This window comes from Myotis nattereri, assembly GCF_964212035.1.
Source record: "Myotis nattereri genome assembly, chromosome: 12".
NCBI classification, from domain to species: Eukaryota; Metazoa; Chordata; class Mammalia; order Chiroptera; family Vespertilionidae; genus Myotis; species Myotis nattereri.
This window is the reverse complement of record NC_138087.1, coordinates 76,658,327-76,684,208: the sequence shown is the minus strand read 5'-3', so window position 1 is coordinate 76,684,208 and position 25,882 is coordinate 76,658,327. Positions and strand designations below refer to the sequence as shown.

The window sequence follows — 25,882 nt, the reverse complement described above, 5'->3', positions numbered from 1 at the left end:
GGGGAGGGGGCGGCACACAGGAGGCAGCCAATCGATGTTTCTCTCTCATCATTGATGTTTCTATCTCTCTCTGCCTCCCCCTTCCTCTTTGAAATGAATAAAAAATATATTTTTTTAGAAAATGGTTGGTAACATCTAGAATTGGAGAGTGGAGAACACAGGCTTGCCCACACTGTGCCACTGGACATATCACTGCAGCCCTTGCCGAGGGCATCCCAGCAGCAGCCATCAGAACAACAGCCTGAGTTGCCTTTTTCCCAGCCATTCCACTCCTAGCATCCAATGCTTCAGAAATACTCTGATAGGCAAGTGAAGACACATGTGTGAGGATCGTCCCCACTACACAATCAGTCAAAGGGAGAAAGTAGAAACCACCTAGCCGTGTCAGCTGGGGCACAGCTAAACAAATGGGCTCGCACCCAGGCACTACCCAGTCACCCACGCATCGGTGGGAGCCCGGAGCCATTGGCATTTGCTGTATTTGCTGCCACTGAGCATGGAAGACACTGTAAGTGGAACAAAAAGATGCAACCAAACAATACGTATAAAAAGCCCATCCCCCTTTTGGTTAAAAAGCACAGTATTATTCTCACATCCCTGTACACATATATGTGTACAAGTAGATTAAGAGGTCTGGAAAAATTCACGCCCACCATTAACAATGGTTGCCTCTGAGAAGCAGGAGAACTAGAAGGGGTTTTCGCTTTTTACTTTATAGACTTCTTTTTAGTGTGAATGAGTTTTATAATAACCGTGTCACTTCTCTATTTTAATAAGTTCTAAGAGAATGAGTTGGTGCCTAATCCGCTCCCGAGCACAGCCTTTCCTGCGGCCTCATTCCCCAGAGGCAGGCCCTCCTGGGCCTCTGCAGGTCTGGACACTGCACTCCAAAGGCCAACAAACATGTGACTAGGGAACTGCAGGCTTTCAGGCCCCTCGCTGGCACCTTTCTCCTTAGAGAGGTGCAAGAACCCATCACCTCTCTAAGTGCAACCACACCCTCTGTCCTACAGGATTTCCGCCTTCACAATGAGCGCCTCAGAGGGACCGAGCACTTCCTGCTGCCCTGCAGGTCAATCTTTCGGTCTTTTACTGCAGGTCAATCTTTCGGTCTTTTACGTGTTGGTTTACAGCTGATGTTGTGCCAACGCAGATGGGGCAACAGAGTAATAAATGTGGGTGGTGATAAAGATTGTGCAATGTACTAGTTATCCAATGCTATGTGACAGATTACCCCCAAACTGAGCAGCTTACAGTAATAAACATTGATTATCTTGTAGTTTCTGTGGGTCAGGAATTTGCATGTATCTTAGCTAGATGTCCTTGGCCCAAGGTGTCTCATGTGATGAGGCGAATCTATTGGCCGGGAATGCCGGCTCATCCAGTCTCCACTTAGGTAGAGTCTGCTTCTAGGCTCGCTCACAAGGTGGTTGGTAGGTCTCAATACCTGGCCACATGGGCCTCTTCACAGGACTGCCAAGGGTTTGGCAGCTGGACTCCCCCAGGTTGTATGATTCAAGAAAGAGTAAGAGAGAGCAGGCATCTAACACAGAGGCACAGTCTTTTTATAACCCAGTCTCAGAAGCGACGTCCCAATACTTCTGCCATTCTGTTTGTTGGAAGCAAGTCAATATGTTCTGCCCATGCACAAGGGAAAGGGCTTACACAAGGACACAAGGACACAAGGACACAAGGACCAGGGGCAGGGACCATAGGGGCCATCTTACAAGCTACCTACCACACAAAACCTTTCAGATTTCCAGGGCTGTCTTAACTCTCCCTCTCTGAAAACAGTGCAAGGAGACGTCCCAATGGCCCCAGGTTAGTCCTGAGGATGGAGAAACTCACTAGTCCTTCCTCTACCTAACCCTTTTCTTCATTAGGGCAGGCTGATGACCCTGGGAGGGCCCTTGGACTCCCACCTCAACCCCCTGTTCTACTCAGGAGAGTCCCTGGAGATATTCCCCTTCTCACCCATTCTCCTGGTTTCCCAGAGGGAACATCCAGCCTGGCCTAAGGTTAGTGGTTGGGCACTGGGGTCAGACCTGGGTTTGAGCATGGGTCTGGTTTAGCTTCTGCAGCTGTGAAATAAGTTAAAAAATACTAGTGCCTCCCTCAGAGGAAGGAGGGTTGGGAGGATTAAATGAGATAATGAGACTAAAATGCTCAGCTTTCACATAATGAAAAAATAAACATGAGTTATTGCATTATTATTATTACTATGAACTTCTAATTAGAAACCCAGAGACTGAAGGTCAAAGAGAGCAGTCACTCTGATGAGTATACAGATTCCTTCTAGGAAAACACACTTCCTCTTGCACGAAATGGGCTTATGCTCTCACCTCCTTTAGGGGGATCAGACTAAACTCCCTGACCCAGAGAGAAGCTGACTGCAAACCCGCCCTGTGCCCTAGAAGGGACAAATGTGACATGGTGCTCAGCTCCGGGCAGCAAAGCATGCAGGAAACATCCCTCCCCACCGTGTTTCCCTCCCACACTGTTCTCTCCATGGAGACGGAGGGATGGAGATGGTAAACGAAGGATGAATACGTTAAGGCTGGGTGGGACCCCAGCCACAGCATGAAGTCTTGAGTTAAACTTGGTATCCGCCTGGCATATGACATTGGGTAAGTCATAAGTCAAATCATGGTGTGTGTTTATTTTCATTCATAAAATGGGGATGTTAATAACATTCACTGACTTTTTGTAAAAATTGAGCAAGGCTATGAAGTCCCAGTCTCAGAAGCAAGACTGAGAAATGTAAATTTTAAGGGAACACAATCTGAGATTGCAAAAGTAAAGGCAACGTTCTCTCCTGGAGGGAGACATGTAGTAAGCTGCAGCTGACCACCCTACAGAACCATGGAAAAGTTTCCTTCACGTGGGGCACGGGTGTCTGTGATGGTTCTGCTGACTGAGAGGCATGTTTGAGATGACTCAGAGGCAGTGCTTCCCTGCTTGCTGGGCCCCAGAGAGGGAGGACGCCTCGTTTCGGAGAAGGGGAAACTTGATCACAGGTTCTCCTGGGGTGGGGGACAAGGGCAATAAGCCGGCCCCTGCAGCATGTGGCCATCGGGCAGGAGGAGAAAAGGCATGGCCCATGGACTCCAGAGCAGGCATTCCAGAATGCGGGCTTCAGCTTGTCTTTGTGGTACCGACAAGCCTTTCTCCACCCCTGAGCTGTGCTCCCCCAGCTAAGGAAGGGGGAGCCTGGCTCCACATGGTTCAGCAGGAGGGACTGGTCAGGGTTGGGGCCCGGCAACAGCTGGGGCACCATGCAGCAGCCAGAATGGATGTGTGGAACAAATGAGCATTCCCTGGGGATTCTTGGAAACACGTGGAGTGGGGAGCTGGGGCGGGGTGGGGAGGCTGGATTTACTGCATGAAGAATGGAATTTTTTCAGTTGGGCATTAAAGGAAAGGATTATCCTTAATGCTGGCAAACTTGGGGACAGCTGGATAATACTGTGGTAACCCTGACTTGGGAGCTATTGAGCTTGGTCCTGGGGCACTGGTGGCCCCCACTAAAGGGGCATCTGGGAAGCTGACATGCTGGCAGCATCTGCTGGAGGCAGATCAAGAGCACCTGTTCTTGCCTTTCATCTCTGCTTTCAGGGGCTCACCGCTCAAATGCACACACCGATTCTCAAAGCCAAAGTACAGGCAAGTGCCATGTGTCTCCGTCAGCCATAAGGGACCTGCTCCCTGACAGCTGTTTTATGTCTTTCCAAGGCTTTGCTCTAAAATGGCCTGTTTCTAAAGGGCTTTCCCTCCCCCTAGCCATTTCTGAAATGCAGTGGTATACAGTCCTCCCTCCTCCAGCCTGACCTCCCCAAAGCCATTCACATGCTGTAGGCAAAGTGACTGGTGTTAAATGCAAATCCAATCTGGTCATGCCCTGCTTTGCGGTTCCCAACTGCTCCTGGGGGTCGGGGGCGAGGGGGAGGAGGCGGGTCAAAGCCTGAGCTCCCCACTCCCAGTGTATAGGCCCAGGCTATCTCACCCTCCTCCCACTCCAGCTGCTTCTCATGACACTCTCCCCCTCATTCTCTCCCCTCCAGCCAGTTTTTCCAACAAACATGTTTTCCCCATTTGAGGGTTCTTGCACAAGCCGCTGTCTCTGTCTGGCATGCTCACCTCTCACCCTTCACCCCGTTTATTCATCCTTTAGAGTTTCCCTCCAGAAAGCCCTCCCTGGTCCCTGAGACTGGGTCGGGGGGGCCCCCTTTATTTACCCCTTTGCCTTTTCCTTCATAGTGCTCAACTCACTTTTTGGTTTTGAGCTCCCTGCCTGTGATCAGACCTGGGATGTGAGCTGCACCAGAGCAGAAGCAGAGTCCGGGGAGTGCATCACCTGACAGAGGCCTGCTGATCAGCTGGGGCCAGTGTGGAGACACTCCCTCCTTGCAGAGGGCCTGCAGGAGCCTTCACTCACCTACTGTTCTGAGGGCTTCGGGGCCTCAGTGTAAACACTTCTTTGTGACCAATGACCACTTCTCTTTTCAAGTCCTTTTAGAAATCTAATAGTTTGGGTCTGTTTATTTTATACTCAGAAATGACTTGCCTTTATTTTCAACTTCAAAGTTCATCTTTGAAAATAAAGGCTTAACTTTCAAAAAAGGAATAGCTTAGGTTCTAGATATTTACTTCACATATTAGAAGTCTGAGTAAATTTACCAAGAATGTTTAAATGTTCTCTTACTATTCAGAATTGTCAGAATGCCTGATTTTTGTTCTTTGAGAGATCATAATTTTCCACACTGCGTATACTTTTAGAATCAGCTCTAAATCTTTTAAAATGCATTACATTCCTCATTTTATTTAGCTATTTCCTGGAAGGAATTATAGGTAGTGAAAACCACTCTCTAAGTCAATAAAGCTATTTAGAAATAAATGGTGTAACCATCCTTCAAAGCTCTGCCTGCTTTAGTCATTATTTCAATCTGAACTAGGCATTTACAAATTGCCATCAGATAAAATTAAGCTGCAAATAACCCGTATGACTATTTCCCACCAGTATTTTTATACTTTGAAGTAATTAAAAAGAAAGTTTTTGATACAAAGAGAGTCTTATTTTTAAATGCAGTTTTCCTCTCAGTGTTTTTTAAATTATATTTCATGAGGAACTCAATGTACCAAAGCTTTCAGTGCAGGAGATTTGCATTGAAAGGACTTGGAACACACGCCCACACGGTGAGGGCTACTAGTCCAGTGTGAGGGCATCTTTCCACAGAGAAAGAGACACACGGTGAAGAGTCCCAGGAGACCAGTTAGCACAGAACATCCACAGAAGTTGGGAGAATCATCCCAGTAAAACCCATACCAGCTGCGAGAGGCAAAAAGCTGCTTAGGTGGCATTCAAAGCCTCAAGCCATGGAGCTAAGCAGCTGGAAACAGCAGGGACTGACCGAAAGTCATCCCCAAGCATAACTCCCTCTCCCCCTGGGAAAGTCCTACAGGGAGGACTCTGCCAGGGGGAAAAACCATTTCAGACAATTTTTTCCTATGTTGCACTTTCCAGGAATTATGTAATGCCTCCTCTTTTGATAAACAAACTCATCCCCAGAACAGATTGGGTTTTCAAAAGGAATCCAGTACTGAAACCACGACCTGCACTTGCGTAGCGTCTGTTCATGGCCATCAGATGTGCGGGCAGGGCTCTGAGCTGCCCTCTGGATATAGGGCCCCACTGAGACTCAGAATGGGATCCTGCTTCACTCTTTTCAATGAAGCTGCAGCAGCTACGACTCCCGTATATGTCAGGAGTCTTCTGAGGTATGTGAAATGCAGTGCAATTGGCCTAAGGCAGTGGTCGGCAAACTGCGGCTCGCGAGCCACATGCGGCTCTTTGGCCCCTTGAGTGTGGCTCTTCTACAAAATACCACCTGCGGGCGTGCACGTACAGTGCGATTGAAACTTCGTGGCCCATGCACAGAAGTCAGTATTTTGTGGAAGAGCCACACTCAAGGGGCCAAAGAGCCACATGTGGCTCGCGAGCCGCAGTTTGCCGACCACTGGCCTAAGGGGAGAGGGAGATTATTGTAAGGCTGAAGGTACCGCAGGAGGCAGGGAAGCTGGCTGGCTTAGAGATGGAAGCAGGAGGCCTTGCAGGAGAATGGGGCCTACACTCGGAATCTCTTGGGAAGCACCTGCCATGAAGCAGCAGCTGAGATGAGGTGAAGGAGAGCCTCAGGGCTGCACAGGCCACCTGTGCACTACAAGTCTAATGAGAGCTTTCATGGTGACGCACAGACGCCTCTGGCCAGTGGCCTGAGGACAGGACTCGTCTGTAGTGGGGGAACCTGGGGTACATATGCTTGGTCAGGTGACTAGGGACATGGGTCAGAAAGGGGAGATGGTATTGGTCCAGTTTGCCCGTGGCTGAGACCATGGACTAATGCTCTTGGGAACCCAAGGCAGCACTGCTTTGTGGCCCAAGAATAGAGAGTACCACAGTTCATCTCACTTCATACAGCGCCCGACGGAGGCCATCCACAGTCATAAATGGCAGAGGACGTACAGGTGGCAACCCCAGGGAGGAGAGGAAAATAATGACCTGGACAGGAGAGGTGGGGAGTCAGGAGAGGGCAGTGCTAAAAGCTCAGGGCTTCAAGCCAGACCATCTGGGCAGAGTCCTGGCTCTGCCACTTTCCAGTATTTGACCCCAGGCAACCTCTCAGCACCTGCCTATTCACTAGGCTACTGTGAGCATTCACTGCAATTATGCATTTAAAACTTAGGGAAGTGCCCGACACAGAGAAAGCAGACAGTCCACGGTAGCTCTCGTGTTTTCTCATGAGAGAGAAGAGGCCATCCCTAATGACCCTGGAACACTGGCTAATGGGACCAGTGGACTGTGCTAGACTTCCCTCATCCCAATACCATCAATCTCATCCCTCAATTGATTAGCCTCCAACAAAGTGGGAGTGGTTTTGGAGCTATGCAATCAGCATGCTCTCTATCTCTGGATGTGAGAGGGGATCTGCCAGTCACCACGTAGAAAAACATCACAGTTTACAGCAGCCATGAGAGGAGATGAGGAAAGAATGAGAAAACATGAAAGAGAAAGCATAGGATGATATTCAATCCAATAATATGACTAAGACTCAACAAATGCGGGACTTTTTCTCCCCTAATAAAAGGCCAGGTCTCGCATATGGGGTCCAACTAAATGCAATTTTCAAGGATCATTCCTAAGACAAAGCAATTTAAAACATTAAAATCCAAAATATAGTCAAAGATATATAAAATGAATGCAAAGGAGAAATAAAACATTTCAGACTTACATATTTCAAAGAAGTAAAAGCAAATAATAAATGTAATCAAGATCACTTTGTAGGGGACACTTTGAAATAAATCTACAACTTAACAAACTTCTATTTATTCAATAATGCAGGGCAAGGGAATTCCAACATATATTCCTGTCCTGAGACCAAGTGGTCAAAATTATTCATTTGAATATTATAATTGAGTAACTAAAAGAGCAATTTGAGAAATTACACCCTCTTTTCCAGCACCCAGGAAACATTTACAAAAACTGATCTTATATTAACCCACAAAACAAATCTCAAACATTTTTAAAAACCTGGAAAGCATATATGTTACATATTCTAAACTAATGTAAAAAAGTTAGAGGAAAGACTATGTTTTTAAAAACCAAGCCTGTTCATAGCAGTATTATGTATAATAGCCAAGAAGTGAAACCACCCCTATGTCCATCAAATGGATAAATAAAATGAAGTGTATCCATACAATGGAATATTGTTTGGGAATAAGAAGGAATGCAGTATGACCATGCTCCCACGTGGCTGAACCTTTAAAACATATGCTAAGGGAATAAAGGCAGTCATAAAAGACCACAAACTGTAGATTCAAATGATATGAACTGTCTAGAATAAGCAAATCTATGGAGACAGAAAGTAGATGAGTGGTTGCCTAGGGCTGAGGATGGATAAGTGAGGAGTAGGGTGGCTAGAAAAAAAGGGAGTGACTATAATGGATATGGGGTTTCTCTTTGTGGTGATAAAAATGTCCTAAATTGTACTAATGGTTGCACAACTCTGTGAAAATACTAAAAACCATTGAACTGTACACACTACATAGACAATACATGAATTACATCTCAGTAAGGCCACTTGAAAAAACCACACCCTTGAAAATTTAAAAAACACTGCCTTAAGTAATATTTGGATAAAAGAAAAATTGAAACCATAATTACAGAACATTTAAACAATATCAGTGAGAACATGATACACTAAAACATGTAGGATATAACAAAAGCAGTGATTAGAAGAAAATGTATACTCTTTACTGTTTTCCAAATTAAAGTGGAAAGAATGGTATATATACAAATGAACCAATAATTCAACTGAGGCAAGTAATAGAAAAAAAAAACAAACAATTTAAGGAAAACAGGAGGAATGAGTTATAAAAGACAAAAGCAGAAATTCCATATTTCATCAAATTTAGGATGTCGTCTATTATAAAGTGCACCATTATTTCATGTATAAGAAAAACTGCTGCCAATTAAGCAATGCCACATGCTCTGTTACCATCAATGGAAAGATGCATCCCAATTTCAGAGGATTAGAATGTGGAGAGAAAGCACCTCTACGCTGACGGAACACAGTGAATCAGAAAACAGGATAATGTGCCCGACAAACAAATACAAAGTCTAAGTCTTGGGAAAGACAACAGACAACCCCTGGCAAACAAGTTAAAGAAGGGGGAAAGAAAAATGCACACTATTAGGAATACAAAGCAAATATAACCACGCAGAGGTTAAATTTTTTAAGAGAATACCATATAAAACTCTATAGTCAAAAAAATTAAATGAGGAAAAAATTCTATGCTAATCATTTTTAGAACTTGGATCAAATGGACAACTTTCTACTAAAATTAAATTTTCCAAATTGGCTTTAAGAAAATTAGAAAATCTAAATTAACAATGCTCATGGAAGAAAATTTGAAGTTGTCAAAAATATCTGTCCAACAAACTGCATTAGATCCCTGAAAATATTAGAGGTCACTTCTATAAAACCTTATTTTCCCTTGTTTTTAGATCATAAAAAGATAGAAATATTTTTTCATAAAATTAGAGTTTAATGGGGTTGAATCACAGTATAAAAATATAGATAATAATATTAAATGCTCACAGTAGTATAAACATAAATTTTTTAAATGCACCCAAATAAATGAAAAGATGAAGCAAAATAAGATTATCTCTAGGTGGGATAACAAATTATAGTAAATTTCTTCCTAATTTTTTACAATAAATGTGTATTATTTTCTAATCAGAAGAATCGATAATCATTATTTTAATTTTGTTGGTACGACGCCCTGGCCGGTGTGGCTCAGTGGGTTAGAGCGTCATCCCATGCACCCAAAGGTTGCCAGTTCAATTCTGGATCAGACCACATACCTAGGTTGCTAGTTCAATCTCCTGTTGGGATGCATAGGGAAGGCAACCGGTCGATGTTTCTCTCTCACATCAATGTTTTTCTCTCTCTCTTTCTCCCTTCCTCTCTCTCTAAAATCAATTTAAAAAAATAAATAAAATCAATAACATATCCTTGGGTTAGGACTTACTTACACACACACACACACACACACACACACACACACGCGCGCGCGCGCGCGCATTAATAATGTCCAGAGAACCAAAACAGAGGCGTTTGGTCCTGAGTTCACTCAGTTTGGGAGGATGTGGATGAACCAGTAAGAGTCTTGTGACCTTTCTGGGCTGCAGGTTGGGGAGGCTTGGGATTCACAGGTCACTTGTGTGAGAAGCAGAATATCCCTTATGTCAAGGCTCTCATCAAGGTTCCCATCCTTGGGAAGTATCAACAACCTATTTCAATCCAAGGAGTCAAGCAATTAATTACCTCTTTATCCATGGCCCATGCTGCTTCCTGGAAAATTCTCAACTAGAAACTACAAAATATCTTATTTAGCACCGAGTAGGTTTCTTAATAAATAACAACCGATTCGGACTCCTACCTAGATAGGGAATACTGGGAACCATCTTCAGGCTTCGGATGTATTCCCGAGTCCGTTTGTAATTATCTTCTTTAGACATCAGGTAGTCCAATTTCTCAAAGGTGGTCTTGTCTTTTCGATTCAAAAGCTGGAGTGAGAAGAACACATAGGTATGAGAAAGAAGAGAAATAAACCGGAAGAAGCTAAAGAGAAAGGACAACTGTGGGCAAAGACTAAAAGGAAACATCCGAATGGCGTATCTGTGCTGTGCTGAATCCAGAGCACAACTAAAGGGTTTAAGAGGCAGCTTTGTTCGGAGATGGAACGTTCCATGGCCTCGGTCAGTCACTTTTCGTAGGCTCTCACACTTGGACGACAGCCGCTGAAGCTACCTGGAACACTGTTCTACATGATGCCAGAGCCCCCTGCACAGCACCTGCCTCCAGATGTACAGACCCTACAACAGCAAGGAGCCCAGAGAGTAAAGCAAATTGTTCCATGTCCCAGAGTAATGCACAGCTACATCAGCCTCTTTCCCTGAGTCCACAGCTACTGGCTCTCTCCTCAACATCTCTGCCATTGCTGAAGGCCCCAGGAAATTTCACACGATTCAACTGTGTGTGCTGTGCCATAGCCAGGCCGTCTCTCCAGAGTCCCTATAGTCCAGCGGTTCTCAACCTGTGGGTCGCCAACCTGTGGGTCGCGACCCCTTTGGGGGTCGAACGACCCTTTCACAGGGGTCACCTAAGACCATCGGAAAACACACATATAAAATTACATACTGTTTTTGTGATTAATCACTATGCTTTAATTATGTTCAATTTGTAACAAGGAAAATACATCCTGCATATCAGATATTTACATTACAATTCATAACAGTATCAAAATTACAGTTATGAAGTAGCAACGAAAATAATTTTATGGTTGGGGGTCACCACAACATGAGGAACTGTATTAAAGGGTCGCGGCATTAGGAAGGTTGAGAACTACTGTTGTATATGTGTTTTCCGATGGTCTTAGGCGACCCCTGTGAAAGGGCCGTTGGACCCCCAAAGGGGTCGCGACCCACAGGTTGGCGACCCACAGGTTGAGAACCGCTGCTATAGTCTATGTCTGCGTCATATTTACAGTGGTTATGGTATTTTAATTAAAAGAAGCCAAGCTTTTTATGCATATGCAGTCATCTAAGCGATGACTTAGTTGAGAAAATACAGGAGGAACAGGTATCCACAGCCCAGGGATTAGAGAAGCGAGATCCTTTATGACAGATCTCTGGTGTGTAAAGCTAGTCACCAGGGAAAGGGTGGTTCAATGTGCATAGGAGGCTTTTGGAACGAAAGCATGGAAACTATTCATCTTGCATGTCCCAGGTCAAGGAGCAGTGCCAGCAAATGGCAATACGTCTCCTTGAATAAAATGGCTTTGAGGAGAGGAGTCTGCACTGAGAGAACAGGCTTAAAAAGAGGGTCTTAGGGAGGCCACTGGAGCGGGCTGGCTTTGGCACAGCACATGGCTCCCTCAGGTTTAGCTTCCAGCCGAAACCGGTTTGGCTCAGTGGATAGAGCGTCGGCCTGCGGACTCAAGGGTCCCGGGTTCGATTCCAGTCAAGGGCATGTACCTGGTTTGCGGGCACATCCTCAGTGGGAGATGTGCAGGAGGCAGCTGATAGATGTTTCTCTCTCATCGATGTTTCTAACTCTCTATCTCTCTCCCTTCTTCTCTGTAAAAAAAATCAATAAAATATATTAAAAAAAAAAAAAAGTTTAGCTTCCAGGACCCAGTGCCTCTGGGATTTGCGATCAATGACTGAGCCCGGGAGTATAAATGGAGAGGGAACCTAGTCCTAGAGTGTCCTTGGTCACGTTTGGTGTTGAGACGCCAATGATCTGTGCAAGGACCTGGACCAGCAGACCTGCCACATTGGCCAGACTGAGGTAGGCCAGTGTTCAATGCCCATCAGACAGCAGAGCGCAGGGGAACAGGACCAGGGGACATCAAGCACCAGGAAAAGCAGGCCTTTGGAACTGAAGTAATCCCTTTAGGTTTCTTTAGTACACGTGCAGGGCAGTTCCCAAGACCTGGGTCTGCAAATCTGAGACTCAGGCCATGTCTGGCACATCAGGGAGCTTGGGTTGCCATGGGCAGGCCCTACCCAATTCCCTGCTCCTCAGCCTCTGGAACCACAGAGGACATAGCTGTGCAACGACCCAGCTGAGCAGTGACAGTGCAAGGACTTTGAGGAGGAGCAGTAAAAGAATAAGCTAAAGAAAGGTCCCGGTGCCAAAGAAGTTAGAGAGTAAATAGCAAGTTGTTTTTTTCCTATTGAGAAATCCAGGACATGTCAGGGTGGGGATGCTACACAGATGCTAGGGACAGCGGCTGCTTAGCTGGCTTGCTAATTTGAGCCTGTAATTCATCACATTAACAAATGGACAGGAAATAACACCATCCCCCATTTGCTATTTGTAAAGCACCGTAACATACAACTCATCTGGTCTTCACAAAGCCAAGTGACAAAGATGGGGCCAAGACTACTGCCTCTATTTCAGATTCATAATCACAGTCTGAGTATCCTTGGGGAACTCAATTCAGAGGAGAGAGATGTCTATTATAGCAACACGGTGAGTAAACAGAGACCAAGAACCTAGACAAATAATAAGTAAATTATGGGTGAGAGAAGTGCCAAGGAGAGAAGCACTTGGGATAAACATTTAAGGATGAGAAATTCACTAAATGAACAATATACACCCAGGTCAGAATGAGACTCTAGTTATGAACTGCCCCCATTGTAAAGTTTGGCAGGCCCCTCATACTCTTGATGAGGAGGTCATTTCTTTATTAATGCAACTTAGAACCCCACAGAAATCTCTGGCTATCACCCATGTTCATCCAGCAGTCAAACAAACCTGTGTGTTACCCTCACTTCACTGCAACTGACCCATGCTGATGCCCAATGCCCATACCACTGACTCTCTGGACCCAGCTGGGAAATTGCCCATGTCCCCTTCCACATTCATCCTATCTGCCCAGCCTGTCGAGTACCTCTATGCATAGCACCACAGAGGTGAAAAGCATGGCATCTGTGTCCTGACATGGATATGACCAGGCCAATATTAGCGTAGATTCCTGGAGGATGTCCCTGAAAATTGCTCTGCAGATTTCTCAAGTCAATAACTGGGGTTCTCTGGCAGAGTGGGACAACCAAGGCAGTCACATTTGCATGCTTCCGAAATTGAAAGCCGAGTTCCTCCAGTGCACACCTCCCCCTGTGCATACTCTCTATACATACTCTCCACCACCCCCCACCCCCCACACTCACACATATTCAGAAGGGCTAGATCTGGTTAGCTTCACTCATCTGCTCCATCCTGTGCCCACAAATGGAAGTCAGGGTCGCATCAGACTTCTGAATAATAATGCATAGGACGATAGAAGTCATGGAAAAGCTCAGAACATCTATTTCCCAATCATGTATCTGAAAACTACTTAAGAAATTCCTCTAGCAAAATAAAGGAATAAACCTACTACAGGAAGACATAGGATATAGGAAACAGTGGGTCCAATCCAGGAGCAGTAAAGGGAGTTGCTGGGATGACAGATGAACAGCAGGCCTTAAGAACGACTGGTCCACGTATGGGAGATGTGTCCAGAGAAAGAGAAGGTGCTATAAAAACCTGATAGGACCACACATTTGTTGGAAAAAGATATATTTATTATATATAATAAAAATAAATTTAAAAAATTTTAACACATTAAAATCTAGTAAAATATTATATATTTAAAATGTGATATTAAAATCTATAATATAATATAATGTATTATATATAAACTGTTATATATACATACACAATTGAGCCTTGGACAATGCAGGCTTGAACTTCGCAGGTCAATTGAACGGGGTGGGTCAATTTTTTAGAATTTGCATATATGTGGCCTGTCCAGTTCAAACCTGCATTGTTCAAGGGTCATGTGTGTGTGTGTGTATAATATCTGGTAGATAGCAGGAAGCTAGGGTAAGGTTTTTTTAAAGGGAGTTAGAATTCTAGGGAAACAAAAATATTCCAGAAAGGACATGTCCTTAATAGTTTACGACTTGACTACAGAGAACCGTATTTACACAGCCCTAATAATTAAAACACTAAGTATTCATTTAACAAGTGACTTAACTGTGGTAACATGAGCGTGAAGAATGAGGGAAGATGAGGAACACTAAACCAGCATCTATCATACGAAGAAGTCACCCAATACTGTCAAAAGTAAATGGATCAAGAAACTACAGAAAACGCACATTGGTGGGAATGTGGCAGAAACGACCAGCAGAACCAGCTAACAGCTAGGTTGCCTCTGGGGAATGAATAGAGTACGGAGAGATGGGTGCTCTTGTTTCACTAAGCCTTTCAGTACTTAGTGGTTTTTAAAATTAACGTGCATGTATTATGCCAAAAAATTATTTTAAGATTTAATTTTTAAAATATAGTTTGTTCATTCGAAAAATAACAGCATTTACTTATATATGTTTTAAAGTTTTATGACAAGTACAGCCATAAACTAAACACTTCATATGAACTGAGGGTCCTTGAGATTTTAGAGTTTATAGGAAGCCCCAGGAAGAAACCATTAGGTATACGTAAAAGAAAATAAATTGTCCGCCTACCTGAGTCAAAGAGATACTAAAAGCATTCTCGTTCAGGAAAAGAGGTAAGGAAATAAGCGTGAGGGGAAGTTCACTAAGTACAACAGGCCACCTCACTTGTAGTAAAGTTTAGAAGTTGTGGGGCACCCTGAGATGTTCTTCCATAATATTCATTGTGATTGCGATTAATTGTGTGGCTCCATCTGTGTCTCACTGGACTGACGACCCAGACCATGAGGCAGTGGCTGTGCTATGGTTCCCGACACAGAGGGAACTGCCTGAGTATTTGTTGAATAAAAGGAGAAAACTAAAAATGATACACTTAAAAATCCAATTCCTTGAAAAACACTCCAATAATTCTTGGGTAAAAGGGGGGAAAGCCATGATTATGGACTATTTAAAAGCCACAAATAATGAAAATACTATATGCTAAACTATGGGAAGAGGCCAAAACTGTATACTGAGAGAAAACATATCGTGTTAAACTTTTACAATTAAAAAACTAAGAATATAAATCAACTCAACATTCAACTCAAGAAACTAGAGGGGGGGGGTAAGAAATTGATTAATAGGTAAAATCAGAAACTGGTATGTTAAAAAACAAAAAACTAAATACCAAACCTATAGAAATGATAGCTAAACCCAAGAACTAATTTATATAAAATGTCAACAGAACAGGTAAAATCTCTACAAATAAGGCAAAAAGCAGAAATAGAAAACATTAGAATTGAGAAAGGGGCTATAACCACAAATGCAAAGTGAACTAAAATTACAAGGTAAAAATCAACTCTTGCATATTAATTTTAAATAAATTTCATGGTGCTAAGTGTCAGCTGCAAGGGACTATAGGGACTCATAAACCACAGGGGTCAAAAGCCAGGAAGACCACAAACCTTGATCAAATACCTGAAGAAGTGTTGCTTTTGGAAATTTCCTCTACCAGACTCTGAGAGCCTGTATGTGGCACTTGTATTTGACTAATAATGAAAACCCCCCCTTCTTCTGGTAAATAGTTCAAATCTGGAAACTGTCTCCATGGAGGAAAAAATAAAAGTCCCTCCAAATCCTCTTTATGAGGACTTTGGTATCTTGTCCCATTGCCTTGAGAGAATATTTCTTGATACGTGGAAATGTTTTTCAACAAAGAGCCTGCTGCTCCAAATATGTAAAACTGGCTCAAAGTCCTACTTTAATTCCAGTGTCTACTGTTGGTATGGAAAGAATTTTTAGTGCTGTGGCTAATCTATGGACCAATGGATTCAACAGACTGAGTGTGGAATAAGTAAGGGATGAAATTAGGGCATTTTAAAAAGGTAATTTTCACCTCTTTAGATATAAATTATCAGTTCTGAAAAATAAGCCACAAAGTCATATATCTAATGTAAAATATTACATGCAATGGAGATTGCCATAAATAAGAAAAATTGTGGCTTTGAATTTAGTAGGCATCCCCGTCATCTGTCTGTGTTTTTTACTAAGGCTATTTAAACTCTGTACAGATAAAAGTTAACGTGCAGAAAATGTTACACTGCAAGCAACTCCTGTCCACAGAAAGGCAAACTGTGTGTCATGGAATGCCTGGTTATCACCCGGGGAATACTGACAGTTTTATTTCCATTTAAAAAAGTATTTCAACATTCCTTACCTGACTATAAGCACTCTGGGTTCTCCTTGATACAGTTGTGATATCTTACTGCTCTCTCACTAATTAATGAGTTAAATAAAATCTTGGACAAGTATTCGTTTTGTATTTGTATAAGTCCTGATTTTACCTTTTATTTTATTTTATTTTTTTAAATATATTTTATTGATTTTTTACAGAGAGGAAGGGAGAGAGAGATAGAGAGTCAGAAACATCGATGAGAGAGAAACATCCATCAGCTGCCTCCTGCACATCCCCCACTGGGGATATGCCCGCAACCCAGGTACATGCCCTTGACCGGAATCGAACCCGGGACCCCTCAGTCCGCAGGCCGACGCTCTATCCACTGAGCCAAACCGGTTTCGGCTTGATTTTACCTTTTAAAAAATATCCTGTAACAGTTTACATGTACACTCATATATACATACAAACATACATTCACATGCATACATACGCACAGAATGTATAATCTTGTATGACAATTAGGTGTTTCCAATAAAAATAGCTCATTTTTAAAAATTCCACTCACGGCAACCCAAGGAGACATTCCCACAAAGCCCCAAGAGTAAGCCAGGAGGTAGAGATTGGTCCCTTAAAAAGTTTGCCAAGGGCCCTTACTATGTGCCAAGTGTCATTCTAAACATGTTGTATGTTGTTTTTTCATATGTTTACTCATTTAATCTTTACCATAAGAGGTAGGTCCAAGGCTGAGCCAACATGTATGCATCAAGAGTCCACACTGCCCCTCATTTCTTGACCTGGGGTCCCCAGACAATTCAGGAATTCAGAGCCTCAGAGCCCACAGCCACCTGACATACAGGCCAGCATGACAGCTTCTGCAAGGTGACTTTTTCCTTTCATGCTCCCTTGGGGACTTCCCAGGTGAACAGATATTTTCCGACAGGTGACACGGATGGCTCTCTGGTTCCCATGGGAACTGAATTACATGGAGGCTGCAGTCTGGCCTCTTCTCCCTGTGCAGGCATTAGGCGCTGAGCCCCCTGTAAGGGCCTTGGCCATTTCACATAACTGCTAACTGTGCCGACTCTGAGAGCATCTTTATTTCTAGCACATAATGACTTCCCTTTCTTAGCTCTGGCTCAGCATTGCTTCCTGGTTTTTATTTTGGTTGTATTTTTTCCAGTGTGTGTTTGTGTGTTTGTGGAGCAGGCAATTGGGAGGCTGAAACTTATTCCTTATCACCTCAGTCTGCCATATTGCCTCGAAGTCCAAAACAGTCTGCTAAGAGAGGCTTCTGGCACCCACTGTCACTTCCTGGAAACCAAAGTTGGATTTCAGACATGCCAAGTTGTGAGCTGTGAAAAGAACATGTGAGCAGAGGGCTCTGTGGGGCAGGCGTGGGAACGCGGGCCCAGGGCTCCAAAGAGAGGCTAGGGAGAGGGAGGAGGCAGCCACCGCTGGGGCACAGAGGTGATGGCTGAAGCTCTCCAAGCCGGTGACATCCCCAAGGGATGGGAAATGGATTGGGGAGGGTGGGAACTGGGGTCAGAGCCTCCAGAACAGTTGCATCCAGGGGGAGGGAGGAACAAAAGCAGGCGGGGAGGAGCCCGCTGCCAAGAAGGGCAGGAAGGGAACCAAGCCAAGCGAAGAGATTTTTCAAGAAGAGGGCGATGAACAGTGTCCAATGTTGCGACGATGTCAAGAGAGATAAGGGTGGCGAAGTCAGCAGAATCCATGGTTGGGAGCTTCTGAGAGGCAGCGCAGGCAGGGCCACTGAAAAATGTCTGGGAAAGGAGCAACTGGAGAGTACAAGTGTTGGTCTCCTCTGCCTTCCATCACCTCACCCCTCACCATCTCACCTCTTAAGGCTTGGGAAAGCCTGAAACAGGCAGCCCATGCCTGTCACCACCTTCTCAACCTCAGAGCGGGGGCTACTGGGATACTTCCTGGATGAAAGACCCTAAAATCTGAAATACAAACACATCTGCCTTCTTAGGATATTTGCAAAGTAGCCATTCCCAGAACTGCAGCTCCATGACCCTGTGCCCCCAGATGTCTGGGAGTGAGAGCCCCATTCCCAGAAGTTCCCTTTCCAAGTCACCACCCTGCAGACCAGGCCTCCTGGCCCATCAACTGAGATGTCCTACCAGCCAGAAACCTCATTTTCACTTGCTGCTGCAGATGAGTCAAAATCTCTGGATCAATTCAGTAGGAAAGAGTGAATCATAATAGGAACGTGCACAGAGCAAGCTGTGCGTGTGGGTGTGTGTGCGTGTGTGTGTGCATGTGTGCATGTGCGTGCATGTGTGCGTGTGTGTGTACGTGTGTGATGCATAGCACATGATCCTAATTACTGTAAGGAGTGACTCACCCATTCTCCAGGAATCCCATATCCCCAGGTCACTCATGAATAAGTCAGTCTCCTCTTGGGACTGAGTTTCACCATTTTCCCAGTTGCTCGAGTGCAAAACCTATGAAGCATCCTTCATTCCTTTCTTTTCCTCACCTCCAACATCCCATCCATCACAAGTCCTGCCAACCCCGTCTTCAGAATGCCTCTCCTATCAGTCTCCCGTTCTCCATGTCCACTGTCACTTCCTCCTCCCGGCCAGCCTTGCCTCTCTCCTGGATTCTGCCCTAACCTCCTAAGGAGGCGCCATCCCACTGTGGGCTCCTTCCAGAGTCCCCCACTCCATTTGTTTTCTACCCAGTAGCAACTGTAATTAAAAAACAAATGCAACTGTGAGCCAGATCATGTCGGTCTCTGTTTAAAACCCTTTTCTACACTTAGAATACAACCTAGTTCTTCTGCTGGGCCCTGGCCCTTCTTGATTGGTCCGGCTTCCCATGCACGGCATCCTGACCCACTCCTCCTGGGTCACTGTGCTCCTGCCCAATGGCCTTTGCATTTCTTCCCGCTGTGGGCCTTTGCACTGGCTGAGCCCTCTGCCTAAAATGCGCGTGCCCTCATCTTGGCACCGCTGGCTCCTCTTGTTACTCAGGGGTCGGGCAGGCCTTCCCTAAACATCCGGTCGTTTCTATCACATGCTCCTGTTTCAGTCTTCTGACCATTTTGTTCCCATCTGACAGTTCTTTTCTCATTACTTCATGCATTCAACAAACATCGATCAGTTCTTGTGCCAGGCAGACTAGGCATGTGTTTATTCTCCCTCAGTAACATGTCTGTCTCCGCTGAATAACATTAAAAAGAAAGCTCATGAAGACAGAGGCCCTGAGCAGAGCCTTGGGGCCTGGCATGGAGGAGGCATTCAATAAATATTTGATTTGCAGAATGAGTAAGTACACACGGTCATATGTACTCAGGAAATCAGAACTGGCTGATATAACTTCTAAGGTCTCATGGCTTTGAGGCAGCCAATATTCCCAAGTGGCCCTAGTACTGGGATAAATCAGACCCTGTCTGTATTTTTCCAGGCCAGCAAAGTTGATTCCCTCCCTGTTTGTGCATCTAGTCAGCATTAATTAAGCACCTACTATGTGCAGGCCTGTGCCTGGTACCAATCTCGATCCTGTCCCAGCTCACTCAGCTGTTGGCACTCAACAGCCAGCAGGGGCCAGCCAAAAGGTTACCCTGTCCTATAGCTAATGACCAACTGGTCCTCACTGGAGGTCACCACTGGTGCAACCAGGTGGCAGGTCTCCTCCCACACCTGTAGCTCACTTCTTCCTGTTTCCCAGATACCCAGGGTTTCAGAGCAATGCCAGGGAGCCAGGCTGCCCTGTCCCCAGGGCAGGGAACCAGCCTCCCTTCTCCAGACCCATTTCCCAACAGCGAGAGTGCCTGTTTCTCCAAGCCCTGCGCTCACCCTGGTTCCAACGCCAGGTTCCATCACTGCCAGCTCATCTGACACGCTGGCCAAGAACATGGGCGAGGAGGCCCGGCAAGGCAAGGCTGCAGCACATCGGCTTGCACCCGCTGGCTCTGTGATCTTGGACAGGTCACTGTGCCTCTTGGACCTCAGATTCCTTTTCTGATAAATGAAGACTATAAATACTTCAGCAGTGCCCTGGTGCCCCTGCTCCTCCCTGCTCTTGGGCCCGAGGTCTCACCAGGACCAGATCAAGGGGCAAGTGGGGGAGGGCTACATTTCTATGGCAAATCTTATTATCAGAAATTAGGAGCAAGAGAAGAATTCAATTCAGCACAATAAACATATACAATTCAAACAAGTGCATACTCAGCCAGGCACCTGGGATACAGGGGGATCAGGCCTCATCATAAAGGCAGGCAGTCAGAGGGGAGGTGGATCTGTGAACAAAACTACAGAGCAGATGTGCCACGTGCTGTGTAAGGACAGGCATGGAGAGTGTCAGGGATACAATACAGTCTCAATTCCTCTGAGCTGGGTGATCAGGATGAAGGGGAAAGATGATGTGTTTGGCCTTCTCCGTTTCCCAAATGCTCTGTGTACACCAGTGTCCTTGGACTAGCAGGACAGGTGGGTGAGCGTTGGCTTGTGAGACTCCTGACAGCCCTCATAACCATAACTTAGAGGGCCCCTGAGAGCCACAATACCGCTGACAGGAAGGTCTATACACCATGAGATTCATCGTTCACTCCTCTGGGTCCATGCATAGCTCCCAGCAGTCCAAGAAACAATAACAGCATCTACATGATGGAAAATTCATTTCAAAAAGACTCTCCAAGCAACTTTTGAAAAAAAGCCTCAAGCTCAGATGGAGTCAGGGAATCACAGGGCTGGCAGCTACTGCATAAACCAGCAGCTTCCAAACTTGCTTTCCACCTCTAAAGCCATTGCTCTACGGAAATTCACCCAGAAGCCGGTATACAAAACTGATACAAACAGAGCTGCTCTGATAGAAATAGTGCCCCACTGTCTACTTGGCACCCTCCCCTTTTTCCCCCAGCCCCTGGCACCCTCACCCCGGCAGCTCCAAGGAACCCCTGGGGCTCCAAAAGCAGTGATGGAAAACCGCTAACCTAGGCCAAACTCTCTGAGTAGATATGGGAAACGAGTCCCACAGGAGTCACGCTCTGCACTGCGCCTGAACACAAACCCAGGTCTCTGAGTCTAAGCTAACACTCCTCACCTGACTTCGCTAGAGCTAGATCGATGGAAAATTGCACTTTAAAGCAACAAGGCTCAAATCTGATCACCTACATATAATCCCTAAAAGCCCTGGAACTAGCCAAGTGTGAAACAGAGCCCAGCCCCACAGGCTGGCAGGGAGAAGGTCGGAAATGAGTTGCAGAAGCACAGCTGACAATTCCATAGCGTTTCCTTCAGTTCCGTGGGACATAAACAGGTCTTGAAAGGTTTGGGCTGCGTGGCTGTGAGACCCTGGGCCAGGCAGCCAGGAGGTGAATGCTAACGAGCTATGGAAATAGCGATTACTTTCCCCGTGTCAGGCACCGTGCCAAGCTAAGGAGGATAAAGAGGTCTGAGATATTTTTATAGCAGAAAAACTTTCCTACAGACTCAATTATATAACTATCAGACTCCACCTCTGGGCTGAAACTACCCATGGCCTTCAGGAAGAAAGCAGTTTTCCCTACAGGAGGGTCACAGGTTTCTCCAGAGAAACTCCTAGCTAAATGGCCAGCAACCCACAGCAGCTGCAAACCATCAGCCCAGAGACCTAGCCAAGCACTGTCTGGCGCCTGCCAGAGACGAATACCAGCCAAGGGAGGGCAGGAGTCGTGCGCTGACCCGGCCGTCACACTGGACGTGGTAGGGTAGGGTAGAGGAAGGTCCCAAACTCATCCACATCGGTGTCCTCCCAACTTCCTGAGGCCACTGAAGAAGAGAAGGTGCCCAGGGAGCAGTGCCTGAGCCCCCAGTCGTCCTCCGTTGTTGGCACAGGGCGGACAGGCAGAGAAAGCCTCTGGGGCTGAAGGAATGAAGAGCTTCAGCACTGAAGTGACAGCCAAAATCAAAGGAACAGACTCAGGAAGATTCACTTACAGCCCAGGTCTTTGTCAGCCTGAAGATGGGTGCACTTTGTAATGCCGACACCACAGACATGAGAGAGTGAAGGTTGTTGAGTTCTAGGAGTTTCTGGTGGGAAAAAGATATGGAATAGATTATTTTGCTGCTATAAACAACAGAACAAAAACACGCTCAAGTGTTACCAAATGTCATATTTATGAAATTCAATTGCACTTAAAAATATCTCATGTAGAAAATGTAGTTCTAGGAAGTTCATAGAAACCATATGCTCTTTTCCTTTCAAATTGCCACAAGGTGAGTTTGCAGCTACAACATTTGCAAAATTTCATAAGCTGACTAGTCTGGCTGCTGGACAGAAACATGGCTCAGAAGAAGGTTTGATAATGCCCTTTATGTTCTTATTTTTTAGACAAATCTGAACAGTCCCAGCAGGCTTTTGTGCACTGAAACCTCAGCTGGCCAGTATCAGCATGGGTCTTTGGTGATCACCTGGACACTGAATGGGGGGCTAAGGAAAGGCGCCATCAGTCTGCATAACCCGCCTCAGCCGGCAGGACAGATCTGGCTTTCCAGCCACTTGACCATGCTCCTTTGAACCAGACCCGGAATTAGTGAGAACATTTGGATTCAATTCAGACTCAGACAAGTTCCTTGCCATGGAGGGCAACAGAAGGAGACACAGTCAAGAGTAAGTGCAGAAAAATGTAATGGCTCTGGTCCTGGTTTTATGCGAGGGAAGCCTGCTAACAAGCCTGGGGTCCCAGGCTCATTCTCGGGAGTCCATGAAGCCTGGGTTAGCAGCAGGCTCTCCAGTCCCCCACCCCCGGGCACCCACTCCTTGTGTATCCTTGGCACAGGTCACCACTTCAAACACTACTCCTGAGCCTTGGCATTCTCATAGTTAAAACAAGGAAGGGCCCTAGCTGGTTTGGCTCAGTGGATAGAGCATCAGCCCGTGGACTGAAGGGTCCTGGGTTCGATTCCAGTCAAGGGCACATGCTAGGTTGCAGGCTCAATCCCCAGTGGGGGGTGTGCAGGAGGCAGCTGATCAATGATTCTCTCTCATCATTGATGTTTCTCTCTCTCTCTTCCTCTCAGAAATCAATAAAAGTATATTTTAAAAAAATAAACAAGGAAGGAAGTCACGGCCCCTCTGCTACCTGGGACAGCGCATGTAAACTGCCTAGACCAGGGCCTGACGCCAGGGTCAACACTCATGGTGATGTGAGTTGCTCATTCTTTGTCAGGAAGACGTGTCCCCCCATATCTCCCGTCACTCATCTTGGGTACTTCCAAGCTCAGGTGCTACTGCCTCTACTATGTCTTTCCTGACCATGTTCCCAAGTCCGGGGACCCCACTGTCTGACCCCACAACAGTCTGTGCCTCTCCTTAGCACACTGGACTGTGCTCCCTGAGGGCTGGGGCAAAGTCGTGCCTGCCATCACATCCCTAGTACCTAGCTCAGCACCCAGGAGGGCCTAGTGAAATGGACAAATAAATGAAAAGCCCTCATGCCTAGTCTTCATGGCTTTGCTCCTACTTGGAGATTTCTCCCTTACCACAGCGTTCAGACTTCACACATCTTGTAACGCTCTCTAATTGTTTCCTGCTGTGGAATAACAGATTCTCTGTGCGAACAGAGTTTCGTCATGTGTAACTGAATTACTATACCTGTTACAGAATTTCTTTAGAGCTGAAGGTCCTCTGGGACAGCAATCACCAATCTTTCGGACCTCACGGACCACCAGTGGTCTGCAGATCACCGGTTGGCGACCGCTGCTCTGGGAGATGATCCAGTCCACCCGTTCCCTTGTATGGATGGGAAACTGAGGCCCAGAGGAGGAACCTGCACAAGCACATTCCCAAGGCACCGTGCAGCATGGCGGTCCACCATCGGAAGATGGCAGAGGTTAAAAGGGATCCCTTGCGGTCCCTTGGGTGGGGACCATAAACTCATTTCCAAACAGAAAGTACGAGGTAGGCTGGAACGTAATCGCACTTTCTCACGAGGCCCAGCACAAACTCTCTAACAGCAAGTATCACGAAGCCCAGCCTGGTCCAAGTACTTCAGACGCACAGGACATAACAGTGCCCCTAACACACATACTTCACAGACGGATGCCCTTAACCTTCCTCAAGGGAGGGCAGGAGAGCAGCTCCCCAGAAGGCATGCTCCGCGGACTCTGTGGGCCCTGGGCATGGACACTCACCTCGCTAGCCTCCCTTTCGTCCTCTGGGAATGGGATAGTAATCATGTGACATTGACTACGATCATTTCCCTAAAGCTCCTGCTGCGGTGCCTGGCTGCTGAGGGGCCTCAGTAAAGGTTAGCTGGCCTAGGATCGGGGTGGGGAAACAACAGGTGCACATGAAGCAAGGAGTGGACCAGGCAGAACAGTGTTCCGCTGGGTCAGGCAAGCTGGAGGCCGGGAGAAGTGTGTGGGGAGGAGGTGGCTGGGCTGTGTAAGTGATGAGAGTGGTTCAGAAAGGCCCCTGGGACCACAGCGGGGCTGGCAGAGATGAGGGAAGAGGGGAAAGGTGGGATGCAGACATGAGTTGGTACCCAACTACTGACAAGGACAGAACCCGTCAGGCAGGAGTTGGGAGTGGGAGCAACAGGGTCATCCGGCCCAGGTCTTAGCTCAGGATGGGTGGGTGAGGTTTGCTGGCTGGGGACAAAACTGCAGGATGTGATGGCATCATAAAAATCAATGCTAAGTAAACTCACCAACCCTGAACCGGCTAAATTTGAAGGAGGAGGAGGATGGATCCCAGGGGTAGCCCCTGGGGCCTCATGAAAAGTATTTAAGGCCAAAGAGAATAGCTGGCTGCCAAAATCACAGGGTGGAGGAGCATGCTGCCAACGTGTGTGTCGGGGGGGGGGGGGGGGGGGGGTTGGGAGCCGAGTGGGCATCCAGGTCGGTCTCCCAGCTGCCTCTGTCTGGGGAAGTCAGGTCACAGCCCCCTATCTGAATCCTGCCCAGGCAGACCCAGAGCACAGGTGCTCCAAAATTATTGAGGAAACATTTTTTAAATATTTTTTTATGGATTTCAGATAGGAAGAGAAAGGAAAAGACAGATAGAAACATCAATGAGACAGAATCATTGATTGGCTGTCTGAAACCCAGGCATGTGTCCTGACCGGGCATGTGTCCTGACTGGGCATGTGGCCTGACCGGAAATTGAATCCTAAGCTTCTGGTTCATAGGTTGATGCTCAACCACTGAGCCACGGCATCTGGGCAGGGACACATTTTGAGACAAAGAGAGAAAGGAAAGGAAAGGGAATTTAAAAAATAAAATAAAAACAGCTTACCTTGGCTATTTTCACAAAATGGCTCAGGATTTCTGCCCTTATTTTTAAAGTCTGTGCTGTTAGAATTTCTCGTACAACCCAAAAGCTGACCTGTAGAGTAAAATACACAAATAGACAGACAGACACACGCACACACCAGAAAAGTTGTTAAATGCTGGGCCACCATGTCACCCTGCCCACCACTTTTAATGGGATTTCCAAGAGGCTGGGAAACTGGGAAAGCATCACCCAGGGTTGTATGAGGTCTCAGGTTCCTTAATGACACCCTACCTGGCAAATGGGTGCCCTACTCTCAGCACCACCTCTCCAACACACAGTGGTGCTGAGAGGTCAATACTTTTGTCGTCCCCCAGGGGTTAGTTATTGCGCCTCCATGACAGGAGTCTCTCGACAAGCGCTGCAGGGAATTCTGAGATAGG

The 25,882-nt window shown here is 46.1% G+C and overlaps 1 protein-coding gene across 1 annotated transcript in view; it reads right to left on the bottom strand.

Moving 5' to 3' along the window:
• RALGPS1 (Ral GEF with PH domain and SH3 binding motif 1) overlaps positions 1-25,882 on the bottom strand; it is a 226,500-nt gene that overhangs the window by 106,544 nt on the left and 94,074 nt on the right. The window contains exons 6-8 of the mRNA XM_081103397.1: positions 25,464-25,553; positions 22,163-22,255; positions 10,000-10,126 (exon numbers count right to left, since the gene is read on the bottom strand). Coding sequence (XP_080959523.1) covers positions 10,000-10,126; positions 22,163-22,255; positions 25,464-25,553 — 310 coding nt within the window. The remainder of the gene's footprint in view (positions 1-9,999; positions 10,127-22,162; positions 22,256-25,463; positions 25,554-25,882) is intronic.